The sequence below is a fragment of the Amaranthus tricolor genome, chromosome 9 (genome assembly GCF_026212465.1).
Source record: "Amaranthus tricolor cultivar Red isolate AtriRed21 chromosome 9, ASM2621246v1, whole genome shotgun sequence".
Taxonomy (NCBI): domain Eukaryota; kingdom Viridiplantae; phylum Streptophyta; class Magnoliopsida; order Caryophyllales; family Amaranthaceae; genus Amaranthus; species Amaranthus tricolor.
The window spans coordinates 24,349,997-24,365,464 of NC_080055.1; the positions used below are offsets into that span (position 1 = coordinate 24,349,997).

At 33.5% G+C, this 15,468-nt stretch overlaps 1 protein-coding gene across 1 annotated transcript; it reads right to left on the bottom strand.

The window, feature by feature from the left end:
• Positions 1-1,349: 1,349 nt before the first annotated feature.
• LOC130824425 (uncharacterized) lies at positions 1,350-13,752 on the bottom strand. The gene is made up of 5 exons (XM_057689426.1): positions 13,552-13,752; positions 12,927-12,998; positions 3,361-3,527; positions 2,219-2,330; positions 1,350-1,993 (listed from the first exon to the last, which is right to left on the bottom strand). Exons 1-5 carry the CDS (start codon positions 13,588-13,590, stop codon positions 1,778-1,780), a joined length of 606 nt encoding a protein of 201 aa, XP_057545409.1. The 5' UTR covers positions 13,591-13,752; the 3' UTR covers positions 1,350-1,777.
• Between the last annotated feature and the right edge of the window lie 1,716 nt (positions 13,753-15,468).

A 15,468-nucleotide genomic window follows, 5' to 3' on the forward strand; every position in this document is an offset into this window, starting at 1 on the left:
GAGAAGATATTGCGGTCTACCCAAATTAAAGTGTATGTCAAGTGAAAGTCGGTTTCAAAAATTAGAAATTTTATGAGTTTTGAAAGGAAATGTTGGAAATCAACCAAAAAGAAAAGGATTTTAAAATAATATAGATTATAGTCCTCCTAAAGGACAATTAATTAATTATTTATTTTGTCCCACCAAATTTATTCTGACGTATTTAATGAAGAAATCAAGAAAAAACAGACAAAAATAAAATTGTGGGTATAATAGGCATTTATTCGGGTTAATGGATTGATTTTTGGTTAGATATTTATGATCGATCTAAAATCGGGTTTTGTATCCATGTTAGTTTTTATATAATTATTAATCTATCTTTTATGTCAGGTAAAATTAGATGCAGTTACAAGATCGGATAAATCTTAGATCATCGGGTCTATTTTGATCACTTCAAAGAAATTTATTAATAAAATAAAGGGGGGTTACATATGAGAATTAAAAAAATATAGTTTATAACCAAAAATAAAAAAAATAAGATAAATTTTAAGTAAACAAATTTTATAGGATACATCAATAACATCATACATGGAGTAGTTAAAGGAAGGCATGTGTCTAATAGGAATTTGCACGTCACCCTTTGCCCTTTTTTCAAATCCAATCTAACTCAATTTTTGGCTTTCAAAGAATTTTTGCTTAAACTATTAGCTTAATAAATCTAAATTTGATGTCACCTAAATTTTAATTCTCAAATCATGGTTCATATGGGATGGAGAAATAGAATGAAATAATGATATTATTTGCGATTTTATCTAATATAGAATCGTTGACATTGTCAGCAGTTTTATGTTGATTAATAAGAGATTTAAAACTCTTTCTTCTTTATTTCAACAAAATCCCTTAAAATTTCGATCTCTATTATTTCTATTCTATGTCTAAAATTCAATTTTGGTTAGAAATTTAGAACTGAACTTGTTATTGAGTTAATTTAACCTGCATGGCTGATTTTAGGAAAATTAGAATTCAGTGTTCAAAAATCTTAGTGTTTTAGACTTAAAATATTTAAGTACGTTAAAATTGTCAGTTTATCTTGTGCTAAAAGTCTGCTAAAATTGTCAGTTTATATTGTATTAAATAACTTAAATGTCAATCACGCCCTCTTTTTATGAGGTATCAGTGATAAGAACATTTGTGACGGTGGTTACTATATGAATATTAATCGCATTTGGACAAGAGAGAACATACGTCTTACGTTAGATGTGAATGAGAAATAGAAGAAAGGGTGCTTTTAGATAGGATGAACATAACCGACTAACAGAAGATTGTAATTTTGTAATGAGAAGCTAAAGAATAAGCTTGCAAATGTTAAGAATAGCTGCTTGATCGATAAGATGACAAGATAGATAGATAGATAGACTTTACGAAGAGGGATCACATGAAGAACCCAAGTGCTACTAAAGGAAGTTTTCCTCTTAACTTTAGGGTACCAATCATGACTATATATTTGGAAAGTGTATTCTCAAGCAAGAGCAATTAATAAGCCCTTAATATGCCATTATAAACAATTAGACTTTGCATCATTAACAATTTGTCCAATTATATCTAGAACTAGTCGGTACGGTAGTAATCAAATCTAACAAGGAAGAAAACAAAAACTATGTCAAAGTTCTTCCAATGCCAGCCATACAAGCCACGGTACCGTGTTGATTATACTTCTAGTTGAGTAAACTCCATTGGCATTCAAATATTCTTATACATGAAAGCTCTTGATTGGAGAAACATCATGCCTTCGAGACCTTCATGAACTCGCTTCCGCTTTTTCTTCCTTCTTCCCATTTTTGGAACTAGCGGTAACACCTTGTTGATCTACTTTCTTTTGTGCACGAATCAAGGCTCTTCTTGCACGGGGTCGCATTTCTCGCACTTGTCTAGGAGGCATCATGTATGGCTCGAGGGCTCTATCAGCAAACGGATGTTCCTCATCGGTAAATATCCTAAGTTTCCGATCTCTATCCTGTATCCATTACACGAGTTAAAGTGAGGCGTACAATTGCATACATTCCCATACACACCCTCTTGCAAACAAAGTCGAGTGAAGATGCCATATCATAGGAAATTACTAAGGCAAATTAAGACCAGAAACAAAACAACACAAAAAATTAGAAGTGTTTAAAGGACGAGCTTATAAATTGATTGAGGATAATATTCCCTATAGGAGTACGTATCTAATAGCACTTACATCACGTAATTTATTTCTGGGAAGCATTCGGAGAACAGCTTTACGAATTACTTCAGTGGGATCCTTTGACATCTGATCCTTCAAAGTTCTTTCCTTAAGGTGGCCCACATATCTATAATAACATAAAAACAGATATTAGTACTAAAAAAGGGGGAAAGATATCTAATCAAAGCGGGAAATAGAAAAAATTACATCCGAGACCTCACTTTGCAAACCAGTTTAACCAACTGAGACCAATCTTTTTTTACCCTTTGTGGTTTTCATACGACAAATTACTCTAAAGGCATGCTTAGATTAGGACTAAATCATAATGTAGTAGAAAGAAACAGGTCGAAAACTGATAATTAAAGTTAAGTAGAAGGGAAGACAAGAGAATAAGGACCTATCAGTGTAATATGATTTGCCAGTTAATTCGCTTATTGAATTCACAATTCGCTCAAAATGACCCTAAAATAGCACAAAACTAACCATAATTCACTTTTTTTTGATTCGTGATTCGCAAGGAGATTAGTGAATCATGTGACAGACTGTGTATGCGGGAGATGGAAGAGGCGACACATAACATTACCCCAATGCATTTAAAGGAGATGGAGAGAAGAATTATTTTCCCCTCATAATAGGGAATACATATTTACCCAACAACATGAGGAATAATCTCCCCTATCCTCCATCCTTCTCATTCAACAACCATTTTATTTTATTTTTTTTACCACGATTTCGTTTTCATCATCTCTAATTCACCTTCATTTACTTTAGTTTATCTTTCTTTGCCTCTCAACTACATCAACCCAAAATAAGAATGCCCCAACTTTGAACCTCAAAATGTGTCTTTGTACCGGAAATCATCATTTATCTTCTATACTACAGTAATTCACTGGATAACAAGTTGATGTTACTGCCTTATTATCATCTACAGAAGTTTGATCTTAAGCAAATAGCAATAAAACAGAATATATAAGTAGATAACACAGAAATTAAAAGGCTATCTTCTGCACTCAAAGTACAATGTCCATCTTATATAAAGTCTGAGCTAAATTAGGAGTGCTTAACCGTTTTATTAATATTTGCTTAAGATCAAACTTCGGTAAAGGAAAAATATAACAGTAACATCACTTCTTAATTAGTTAATTAGGAGTGCTTACCCGGTATGCCACCGATAATAGTTATCTGTAAGTTTCCTCCCTGTGACGCAGATGTCCTTTGCATTTAGGACTATGCACATATCTCCATCATCACGATTAGGAGTGTATGTTGGTTTATCCTTCCCTTGGAGAACAGTAGAAATTTGTGATGCTAACCTCCCAAGAACCTGAGCCAAAGCAGCAAAAATTTTAGTGAGAAAATTATGCATAAAAGCGAAAGTTGAAGCCCACAACTCCACAAGTGAAGTACCAAACGCCACTTGGGTGAAAGCTTCCTGCGAAATTCAGAAGAAGGCGAATGAAGTTAAATGAAAATGAAAAACTGGGAGATCAAATGATATTCTGATGTTCAAACAGCTACTCAGCAACATCAACAAATTTCTGCATATGTTCAAAGAGAGCAAGCACGCTATTACCCACCTTGAGGACAAGATGGACCTTCGGGCTTGGCTAAAAAGGATGTTAAACCGAGATTGATAAGATGGATCCTCCTCTTGAACGAGTTAACCATAGAAGGAAAATGGGCGCGAAAACTTGGTTGCTAATCATCTAAGGCGATTAGTAAAAGCGGAGGACAAGCCGCACACACGAAATCTAGTGAACGGGATGTTTCCTGATGATACATTATGACCCTATGAACGGTACAATTATGGTATGTTAATATTGTAAATAACATTGTGGCCAAAGAAGTAACACCACAGATGTCCCTACATAAGAACATGTTGAGGAGTAATGCTAAGTACTATGTTTGGGATGACTCTTATCTGGCGTATCTGGTAATTTCGAATAGGACGTATTGATGAAGGTTCAAAAAAATAAATAAATAAGAAAAAGGGAAAAGGTGATAAAAACAAGAAATAAATCAGCTAATGCTGAACTAGAGGTGAATGTAAACAAACATATAATGCTTTGATGAGACTTCTATGATATTAATTTCCTTAGTGTATTTATTGCAAAACAAACATTTCTTGATCATATGGAACTAATGCCCATACTAGCAGGTTTAAAAAAGATCCTTTTTTCATGGACAAAAGTGAAACACTGTTAGAATTCGAGTCTAGAACAAAATTAACATTGATGGCACCATTGGAGCTGAGAGTTTTCCAAAACATAGAAAAGAGCTATTGCTAAAATGATCATCATTGATTAGTTTCCATTGAAAATTGTTGAGCAAGACAGGTTTCACAATTTCTGTAAGGTTGATATTCTGATTTCATCCTTCACTCATGTGCTATCGTTACAAGAGAATGTTATGGTCCTTTATTGATAAAAAAGAAGATTTTAAAGGATTTCTTTAAGAATTTGTCATCTAAGATAGTCTTATTTGGTCAAAGTTTGTTATATATGTGCCTAAGTGCTCATTTAATTGATAATTAAAAGCTGCACAAGAAAAATATTCATGTTTTTCAACTGTTCAGGAGCTTTAGAAATAGTACACCTGTTGAAAAATGTCTTCTTGAGTGGGTCTTAAGATAATACTCACGGCATTAGCAATGTTGTTCGAATGAGACATGCTACATGTATTTGGAATTTAGTTGTCAAAGATGGTTGTGGAATGTTGATTTTGCTATTTAAAAGTTTGAGCTGCTATAAAATACATGAGGAGTTTCCCCAAAAAGGCCTCAAATGTTTAGAGCTTGTGTTGAAAAGAAAAATTCAAGTACTAAAGGGCTTGTTTGCTTACATTGAAACAAGGTGGAAATTTCACTTTCATGATGCTTAAATTACATAGATATTTAAGAATGTATTTAAAGATGATCCATCAAAGTCTGGATTCTAGGATGATTCATCTAAATCTGCTACCTCTAGTTGTAAACCACGATCATCAAGCCTATCAACCTCCACAGTCCAGTCAATAGTCCATGCTCATTCATTATTTGTGTCACACATTTGAGTGATACATGCCATATGTTGAAAGGTGATTGCATTTTTCTCTTCAAATAAATGCATTATCTTTACCGGTGCATTCTCTACATCTTGTGAATTTTGTAGCACAAAAAAATAAACAATCACCCAAGCAAAGAAAATTCACAAACCACATCAAACACAACGACCAACCTACAAAAACCAACACTGCACAGAATATCTATCATTGTCAAAAGTTCTTTCTTGCTAGGCCATGAAACTAAACTTGATCATGAATCTATAAGCAACCGTAATTATCAATATTGACCAAAAAAAAGGGAAAGCAACACAAAGCAAATTTCACCCGCATAATTCCACATTATTTTGTTTACTTCTGTAGTGGAATATAACCTAATAAAAACCACAGATAATCAACTTCATAAAAGTCAACTTATAATTATAGACATAAATTTTGTTGCAAAGCTCCAACTTTCAAATATTTTCATATTCAGAATGTGCTCATATGTGCTGTAGTTGTTTTTATATTCTGCAAAGCCAATACCTCATGCTAACCCAAGAGAACTATGATCTAATACTAAATGCACCAGAATGGATATGATGTATCCAAATATTAGGGAAACTAATCAAACACAAACAAAATAAGCGTACAACCAAAATCTCACTTACAAATAGGAAAGAAACTGAATTTTAGTTGTGCTTAAAAGGAATATCTCACCTCTCTAATAACTTGCCCTTGATAATTTTGCGATTCAAGGAAAAATCATGTATGTTGACTTTGTAGAGTACAAAGACCAAAAATGCACAATTGAAAGAGTAGAAGGTTGTAACTTTGAGAAGCTTAAATGAGACAAAGGTATCTCGGACATAACACGCATAATAGGAACAATGAATGACATAAAAATTGGGATTTGCATTAGCATATAACAACATATAGGAATCAATGTACAAGAAGAGTATATGTGGATGATCATTGTAATTTATTAGTTGTCAATTCATATTATATATGTAACTAGTATTATTAGATACAATTGAATTACATTGTTAGTGGCGATTTTCCACACTAATTTGTTCAGTTTCATGTAGCCGACACTAAAATTAAGGTTTTGGCAATGTTGTATTCACTGATTTTCGAATTTGGAACATGTATAAACAATTCAACCGCACAAAAAAGTTAAGCGTTCACTCACTTGATCACACACAAGAAACTTAAGAGCACTTGAACAAATAGTTTAATGTAATGAGTGGGTTACTCAAGACCCAATAAACTAAACAAAATATAACTAGTGATGGAGTTCGAAGTAGAACACATCAAGAATCCAATGAGCCTTCAACTGAAGCAAAAGACAAGTCCATCCATGATAAACAAGGAAAATTATGTTCTTGATGTTCATTAATTTCAAGTTGAGATAAGTCCTTTAGAGTCTAGAGTGAGTCTTTATTTATTTAAAGATGGAGTCTTTTTATTCTTTTCAGACCAAGTCTATATTTATTTTAAAAATTGAGTCCTTTATATTAAATTGATTCTTTGAGTCTTTATTTATTTAAGTTTCATTTGAGTAATGACATTAAGTGTTCTTATTTTCAAGAACATGAATAGGCATCCAAATCTTTAGTCAAGAGTCTTTATTCCTAGTTAAAGCAATTTTGATATCAATAAACCTTACTCGACTATTCAGGATTAATGTTAGTCTATTTGCTTTTGGGCTGGTATTCTTATGAGTTGTAATGAAAAGTTGTGAAGCATGAAAGGAAGAGATGAGAAGAAAGAGGCCATAAGTAGATAGTCAACATCTCCAAGTTCAAAAGCCAAATTCCAGGTTCAAATTAAGATCAAACAAATCAAGAGGATCGAAGGGCTTTATAACGACTAGAAGTTAGCATAAAACTTCAACTTTTACTATTTCCTAAGCCCATGATGTTTGCAAATTCAACAAGCTCAAGGAGTTTGAAATTCAAATGTATGAAGAGTAAAAGTGCATATGTGAGTAAAGATATTCGACTATGTGGAAACTCTTCTCCACGATTTCCTCGAATGGATTGGCAAATTTTCTAATTTTTTAAATTAGTTTTTGTAACACCACGAGATTTTAATGACGTAATTATTTAATATTTTAATAGCTTTTAAAGATTTTACAATTATATTAAATTATTTCCGAATTAGTTTTAATAAATTTCTTTCACATACGGATTTAAATGTTAACTTATATATATATATATAGTTACGATTTCTCAAATAAAAAGGTTCGAATCAAAATGGTTATTTTATTAAAATGTGTGAGCCCACGAAGGTGAGTCTCTTAATTGGGTCTCGCAAGAAAATGAATCGAGATAAAAATAAATAAATAAATAAACATAATAATAATAACAATAATAATAAAAATAATAATAGCAATAATAGCAATAATAATAATAATAGCAATAACAAGTATAAAACCCGTAAAAACCCTAAACACTCAAGCTAGCCGTCACTCTCCCTTCTCATTCTCTTCCTTTGTCTCTTCTCCCAAGCAGCTGCCGCCTCCTCACTTCCCCACCAGCAAGCAGTTGCCGCCTACGTGACCACCAGCAAGCAGTCGCCCTCGCCTCTCCTCGCAAGCAGCAGCAAGGGCTGCGTTTTCCCCTCCAAACAGCAGCGGCCAGCAACTAGGCCACCACCTTCTGTGCGCCTGCTGCAGACACGACCGCCAGTTGCTCCTCCCCCTTCTGCCGTGAAGGCTGCCGCCACCAACAGCCACGGTCCAGCCGCGTGGGTCCTTCACAACCATCTAGTCTTCACTCCTTTTCTAATTCCCCTGTGTAAGACATCTCACCTACCTCTAATTGATTTTTCCTTCTAGTTTTAATTGGGATTTTTATCAAGTTTACGAGTTTTATGATGATTTTGTATTATTTCTTTCTTTTATTATTGAATCTTGCTATGAGTAAGAGTTGGATTTATGAATTGAATATATATTTATGAATTAAGGTTTAAAGTATGAATGTAAATAAAAGTTGTACTACTTTTGTGTTAAGGGATGTTTTATAACTTTAATAAATTGGTATGAGATTTGAATATGTGATTATATTGTGAATGGTGATAAATGTAGAATAGATGGTTGAAGTTATTAGTCCCAAAAGTGGGGGTTAATTGTCACTTGTATTGTTAAAAAAATGATGGTGGTTATTGTTTATGTTATTGAGTATTATTGCTAGTTAATTATGTTACGATCGTGGCTATTAGAGTTAAATTTTACCGTTGTGGAAGTCGAAAGAAACTATTGTTATTATTGTCGCTAATTATTAGTGGAAGTGTTTCTTTTCGTGTTCTTTGCCATTGTGAGTAATTTTGTATGTTGTAGTGAGTTATACGACAACTTGAGGTTATCTCTAACATCAACATTATTCAAGTTATTGGTATTAGTGTTGTTGTACAAGTGTTATTTGTTGATGACATGATATGGTGATAGAGTTTTGTTACTCGAGTCCCATAGGTTTAAAGAAATGGTCTTAACGCACACTTTGTTGTTGTGAAAGCTTATTTGATCCTTGGTTTAGTGGTTGTAAAAGCTTATTCGACTGTTGAGTTAATGTTACAACTTATGAACAAATATAGATTGAGTAATGTGAATTGGTTTAGTATGCGTTATAATAAGTGGAAGTTACTTTGAATAGGTGGATGATAGCTTGTTGTAGAGGCTAGATGCTCTTAAGTGGAGACAAGTAGGCTTATTAGTTCTATTCCTAACTTGTATAGGTTCCCAGTTTATAAGAGGAAAGTAGACCCTTAGTTGGGTGATTTTTGTAACTTGTGGTCGTGCAGTGACGCTTGTAGGTACGTACACGCAGTAATTTATTATCATGTTTATCGTTACAAAGTATTATCAATAGTGATATAGGTAAGTAGAATGAAAGCATTAGGAGACTATAAGAACAGATTTCTAAATAGTAGAGAACGCACCATGGTTGTGTGTGGTATCGAAATGATTTCCTACTTATTGAGCCTTGATGTATGATTAATTGGCGTGACTCAACTGGATTATGTCCGGTTGATTTAATAGTCCCCTAGGTGAGGTTCGACGGGACCACTGTAAGGGGGGTATGAGCATGCTTGGGTCACTGGGCGCCGGATGGCCGATACCGCCCCTTGACCGAGGTGATACCAAGCGGGTCTTGCAAACCCCAATATGGTGGCCTCTTCACTGGTTTAGTACCCCAGTGTGTTAGTTTTTCCCGAAGGTAGGACCCGAGAGGGTCAGCTGGAGGGGGCATGAGCTCATACTTTGCCATGGGCGCCGGATGGCCAATAACGCCCTTGGCCGTGTCACTATGCCATGAATAGAGAAAGGATCCACTACCTTTGAATATACTCGAGAGATTAGTAGTTGAAAGAGAAATTATGAGTAAATAGAGTTGTTTAGACAGATGAGTAGACTCGTTATTGCCATACTATATCGTTGTCTATAGTTTTGTTCAATGACTTCAATTATTATAAGTTCATTAATTACTGACGTGTATGTGTTTGTTGTTGTTTGCTCATGACTCTCTATGATGTTCCTGCTATGACACATCTGACTATGGTCATTATGTTGAGCAGCAGGAGGATCATAGCGTGACGTGACAGATATAGGAGCTTCTTTTGCTTTGCACTGGAGGAAAGAGCGGAGTACGGTCGTAACCATTGTGTACAAATTGTCTAATGCTTGTAGCTTCTATATCACTTGTAAAGTTTTTTTTGGGGATTGTATAATTTCTTTTGTATAGAGCCATGTGACTCCTTGTATGATCCATAATTCCGCTGCGTAGTTTTTTTTGGATGTACGGTAGTGAGGATACTCCTTTAGTATCCGTCAGATCGATGCGTTAACACTGGAACCACGATCCTCATTAGAGTTGATGATTTGAGAAGCCGCCGATAATTCTTTCCGTCGTGATGTATTCTTGAAGGCATTAAAGGCCTTAGATTATTTTAATTATGTTATCCCTTTATATATCCTTGTCACATCCTCAGTTTTCAGCAGAGATGCTGCCGAAATTTCCACTTGTTCACCCTTTCCATTAATCTTTAGTGTTTATTTTAATTATGTCCCCTTTTCTTTTTATGTAACACCCGAATTTCCTCCCTTCCTTCACGATTCTAGTTTCGTTTAAGGGGTTGGAAATTCAGGGGTGTTACATTTTAAAATGTTTAAATCATATTTTGAATAGGCCAAAATAGTTGAGAAAAATAAGAAGTTGCAACCTCCATGTGTGTGGTGAATTGGTGCGTGACTACTAAAGTTTGAAGCTTTATAATTCAAAATTTGATTTTCAAATTTTAAAATATGTTTTGAATTGGTCAAGAGGTTGAGAAAATCAAGGTAACGAGCTTAAGGATTGCTTTGGACATCTATGACTTATTCAATGGAACATTTGAATATTATGGTTGAGCAATATCAAGGTTATTATGACTTACAATTTTGAACATGTTCAATTATGTTAGACGTGCGACACAGCATGAGGCGCAACATAAATCTAATTAGGTTCAGCTATCAAGAGTAATTGGCATCCTATTCAAAGTTTTATGGACTTATTATTATGATTTAAATTTTTGAACTTAGTTTCAATTTATAAATTTTATTTTTTGAGCTTTCTTTTGCCTATATAAAAAAGCAAAAGCTAAAACTTTAAAGTGCCTTCGGTGTATGAGATGAAAAACAAGTTGGATCATTCAAAACAATATTGAGATGTTTTTTCTTGCCTTTGTCTTACAATTTACTCTTTTAAGATTGGGAGCAAATTTAAGTTGTCCATACTTATAAAACCCCTAGCTAGGGTTATTTGCGTTCTTAAAACCCTTACACTATGTTTGGATAACATTTTTAAAAGGAAATTAAGGGAAGGGAAGGGAAGGGTAGGGAAGGGAAAGGAAGGGTAAGGGAGGGAAGTGGAAAGAAGACGAGTGTGTCAGCCTTCTAAATCTTTTTAATGTTGAAAGGATTTATTTTATATAAATTGTGAAGGGGCCTTTTGGTTCCAATTTACTTCTTTCCATTTTGCTTCCTTCTCCTATTGGTATTCAAATGAGGAAAAAAAACCTTTTATTTCCCTCCCCATCCTTTTGGTGGTAATCTTTTTGAGGATCGAAATCAAAACCAAGTAGCTAAATTTATCCCATTATTTTTCTTTGCTTTACTTAAACACATAAACAAAAATTGTGGCCTTCCATACCTTTCACACAAAAACATCTCTCTCAAAACAAACCCAAAGCTAGTCATGGCCATCCATCCCTTCCACGCCTTTTATTTCACCCTCAACACACTTTGAAACCCTCCTTTAAATCCCTAAACCCATACCCTTAAAATGTTCATCAAAGGTTCCAAATGTATCACTTGTACATTTGTACTACATCATCTAGTTACACTAAGAGTCTAACCCTGAATATAATTCTAAGTACATGAAATTATAAATAAAATTTGATAATATATTGTGTATTAGACCCCATAATACTAAACTTCTAGTCTACTTAGAATTTTAAAGAGCACTTGCTTCTCTACTCAAAACTGATGAACTTAATTAGAATTGACGTCGACTAGATGATTTATAACGACAACTCAATGTGTATTGGTTGCGCAACTGCTTGTTTCTATCCAAAGACTCGATGCTTGGAAAGCAATGTATTAACACATAATATTCTCATTTAGAGTCCAACACTTCTTTGTGTTCAGCCTCAGTTGTGCAGGGACTCTTTTATCTTCCTCGTGCACCACTTGCGCTCCTCCAAACATGTGGTCATCATCCTCTAATTCACCCCTTTCGGCCACATATGATTTCATAACCTTCCCCCAAACGACCTTCTAAAGCGACTAACAAAAAGTCTTTCCCTTAGATAACAAATCTAATGCATGAGGCAGGGTCGTCTAATAACCAGTGCACGCTGTGATGAGGGCCCCCTCAACTTCTTATGCCAGTTTTAAACAACTATATTTGAATTGATTCATTAATTTAATCCTAATGGTGCAAAGCTAAGAAAAACATGACAATGTCTGACATTACTAAGTAGTGGCTTGGCTTATTCTCACCTAATAAGTATTTCTAATCATGATCATCTCAAGTTTGAGTAGTAATTATGTTTTAGATTATTTAAATTTTAAAATAGATAAATATATTTATGAAATTAATGTGGTACTTACATTTTACTTTAGGCTCACCAGCATATAAGATACAAGTCAATACAATTGTACTTTCACAATTGAAGTCTAAAACACTTTTCATGACATATTTGTACAAAGGTGTGGCAATAGTTGCGTCAAAGATTATTTCAAATCATTAGAATTCATCATCAATAGAATTTAAGCAGCTAATATTGAAGACCAATATGATGGGTTTTACTTTTGCAAGTTCCCATGACTCGTTAATAGTATAGATGTTTGTCGCCTAGTGTGATGCTTGTGTTGATGATGTAATATAGAAGTCGGTAATGAAATTATTACTAATACTAATGGGTATACCAAATGGTGGTGATGACATTGAGCATGTGTTAAATGCTTCAAAAAAGAATGGATTTGCTGTTCGTTTTTAGGGGTCAATATTGCTACTTTCACTTGGGTCCCTAAAAATGTTCGAGGCGGCCTGCACGTGAGTCACACACAATGCACAAGCTTTACTTTTTTATCAATTCAATCGAGGACATTATGTAGATAGGAGCATACAATCATTTTTCAAAAAGTAATGAAAAAACGCACCTGGCCTTTGGCATCAAAAACCCTCCAACGCAGACCATCCAAATTAATGCGTTTCAAACCAGCAAGTGCTTTCTGCACAAAGAAAATACATGCTATGTCAGAAACCAGAAGTCGACTAAACTACTTAGCCTGCACTGCATAACAAACAACAACACAATGTTTAAACCCCAATGCCAATGATCAAGCAGGATGCGAAACCAAATTGCAAGAAAAATATTTATCAAACTGATGAATTGAATTCTTATAGAATGTATGAGTGAGTCACAACTCACAGTAAGTACCTAATACAAAAAGATATGAATCTGCAGATTTTCATGAGAAAAAGGCAACATTTCAACTCATTAGTCACACAAATGAAGCATAATGAGAAAACATTATGGTTTCTCATTCCCATAAGCTTTCCCCATGAAGACCCATGAAAATCAATATACCCATCCCGCAAATTGTTCAATACTAACAGTAGTAATAGTGAAAGATGTATCTAATTAGACAATATGTATTTTAGGCATTTTCACAAACACATAGAGAGCATTCCTGGAGAGGTTTGTTTGAGCCAAAATCAAAAGATAAACGCAGTAATTGAAGCAATTGAGAAGTAAGAAAATCAGATTGAAGAAGAGAATACCTTCATGTTGCCATTGAAGGCTCCCGTATGCATCTTCATCTTCAATGGAGGTCCAGAAATAGATCTTCAAACGAACTACAACAGGAAGAGGGAGCCACAACCCCAATTATCGAAGTTTACCTATCAAAAAGAGTTTCCTAAAACCCTTTAAGAGGACAAAAACGGGGTGTCATTTGTTAGTTGTTACCAATTTTATTTTTATTTTTTTTTTATTTTTAAGGATAGTTGTTACCAAGTTTGGGGTTAGTGATGTTCAAAATCTAATAGCGGATCCATAAATTCGAATATTTGGTATGTTTTTGGCAAAGTATAAACACAAATTCTAGTGTGAGAGTGATTTGGTTTCGATTGGAATATTCGATTTAAAAAGAAACTTTTTTATTATGATCTTTTGAAAATAAAATTTTTATGCATATAGTCTTTATTTATTTAATCAAAATTATTTTGTATAGTTTGCAAAATAAATTATTTTGGTAATATAGTTGGATGTTCAAAATATTAAATCAATTAACAAAGTATAAGTTATGCAACTTAATTATAGTTGAAAATTAAAAACTTTTAAATGTTCAAAAATCTAATTTTTCTGTTTACTTACATAGACCATAGTTCATATATAATCTAAGTGCATAGTCTGATTACTTAGATAGTTCATAGTTCATATATCATCAGGTGTCTCGTTTTTTTTTTGAATATTTTTGTACTTAGAATATTTTGAACATTACCTCGAATTATTTTCATTGATATTAAAGACTTAATTTTAGACTTAGTATTGTGACCATATTTCTCGGTTGGAATGTTTATTTGGTTTTTAAAGATTGTATTTTTTGTTTATATTAGTCATGCCCATGCCCCGGGTGAAACAGTCGTATTATTAGGAGATTTCATTAGTCGTTTTTAGCGCCTAATTATTCTTATATATTTGTTCGTTACTAATTATAATTTAATTAGTGATGGTAATAATTTGAAAAATCTCTACAATGATTAGAAACTTGTTAATTCGTAACGTGATTACGAATCGTAACAAATAACGTAAACTTTGAAGGTAAAACTTAAAGTTGAGCAACTACTCATAACAGTTCGAAAAATTTTTTTATTATTACCCAAGCATATTATGTAACCATGATGGGAGTAAATTAAATATTTCACACATATACAAGTGATTTTTAAACATGAAGTACAAGTTACATAACTTGTTACATGTACAACAATTTTTACCCAAACCTTAAACTATCTTAGATAAATCTTTCCTACACTATAATAGATCAAATGATGGACAAAAATCACCAAAAAACAACCCCAACCAGCCATGCTAAAGCTGTCCTACTCCCCCTTATAGCCTTTTGTATACTTATATACACAAGCTAAAAACTCTACCCAAGAACCCCTTTTGTTCTACCCCAAAGCTTGTGCATCATTACAAGTATGCAAGAGGCAAATATTTGAAGCAAAAACACTCTATTTTCTGAATAATTATTCAGCCATAAACCCCAACATATTGCTCCCAAGTTCATCCATGAACAAACACTAGAATCCTTCAAACTTTCAATAACTAAAACACTTTCTTTTCTCATCAAATCTTCTTCAAAAACCCATTTAAAACTTCTGAAAATTTATGTTTATAAACTCGAATCTCCCATAAAAATAATCTTCATCTTAAGAGCTTTCCATGGACACCAAACTTGAAGAAATCCACCAAGTATAGAGTAAGTTATGTTCATTTCTTTATTCCACTAGTTTTTGTTAAAACTTGTTCATGTAAAACATATTTTTTTACATGAATCTTTTTATAAACTAAGATCATTATAAAATGAGTATTTTATCTCTAAACTAAGAAAATCATCACTTATAAATCTATAAAAATCGGCCATAATAGAAAGTAAGAAGATGTATTTCCACAAACATTAAATTTTGTTACTT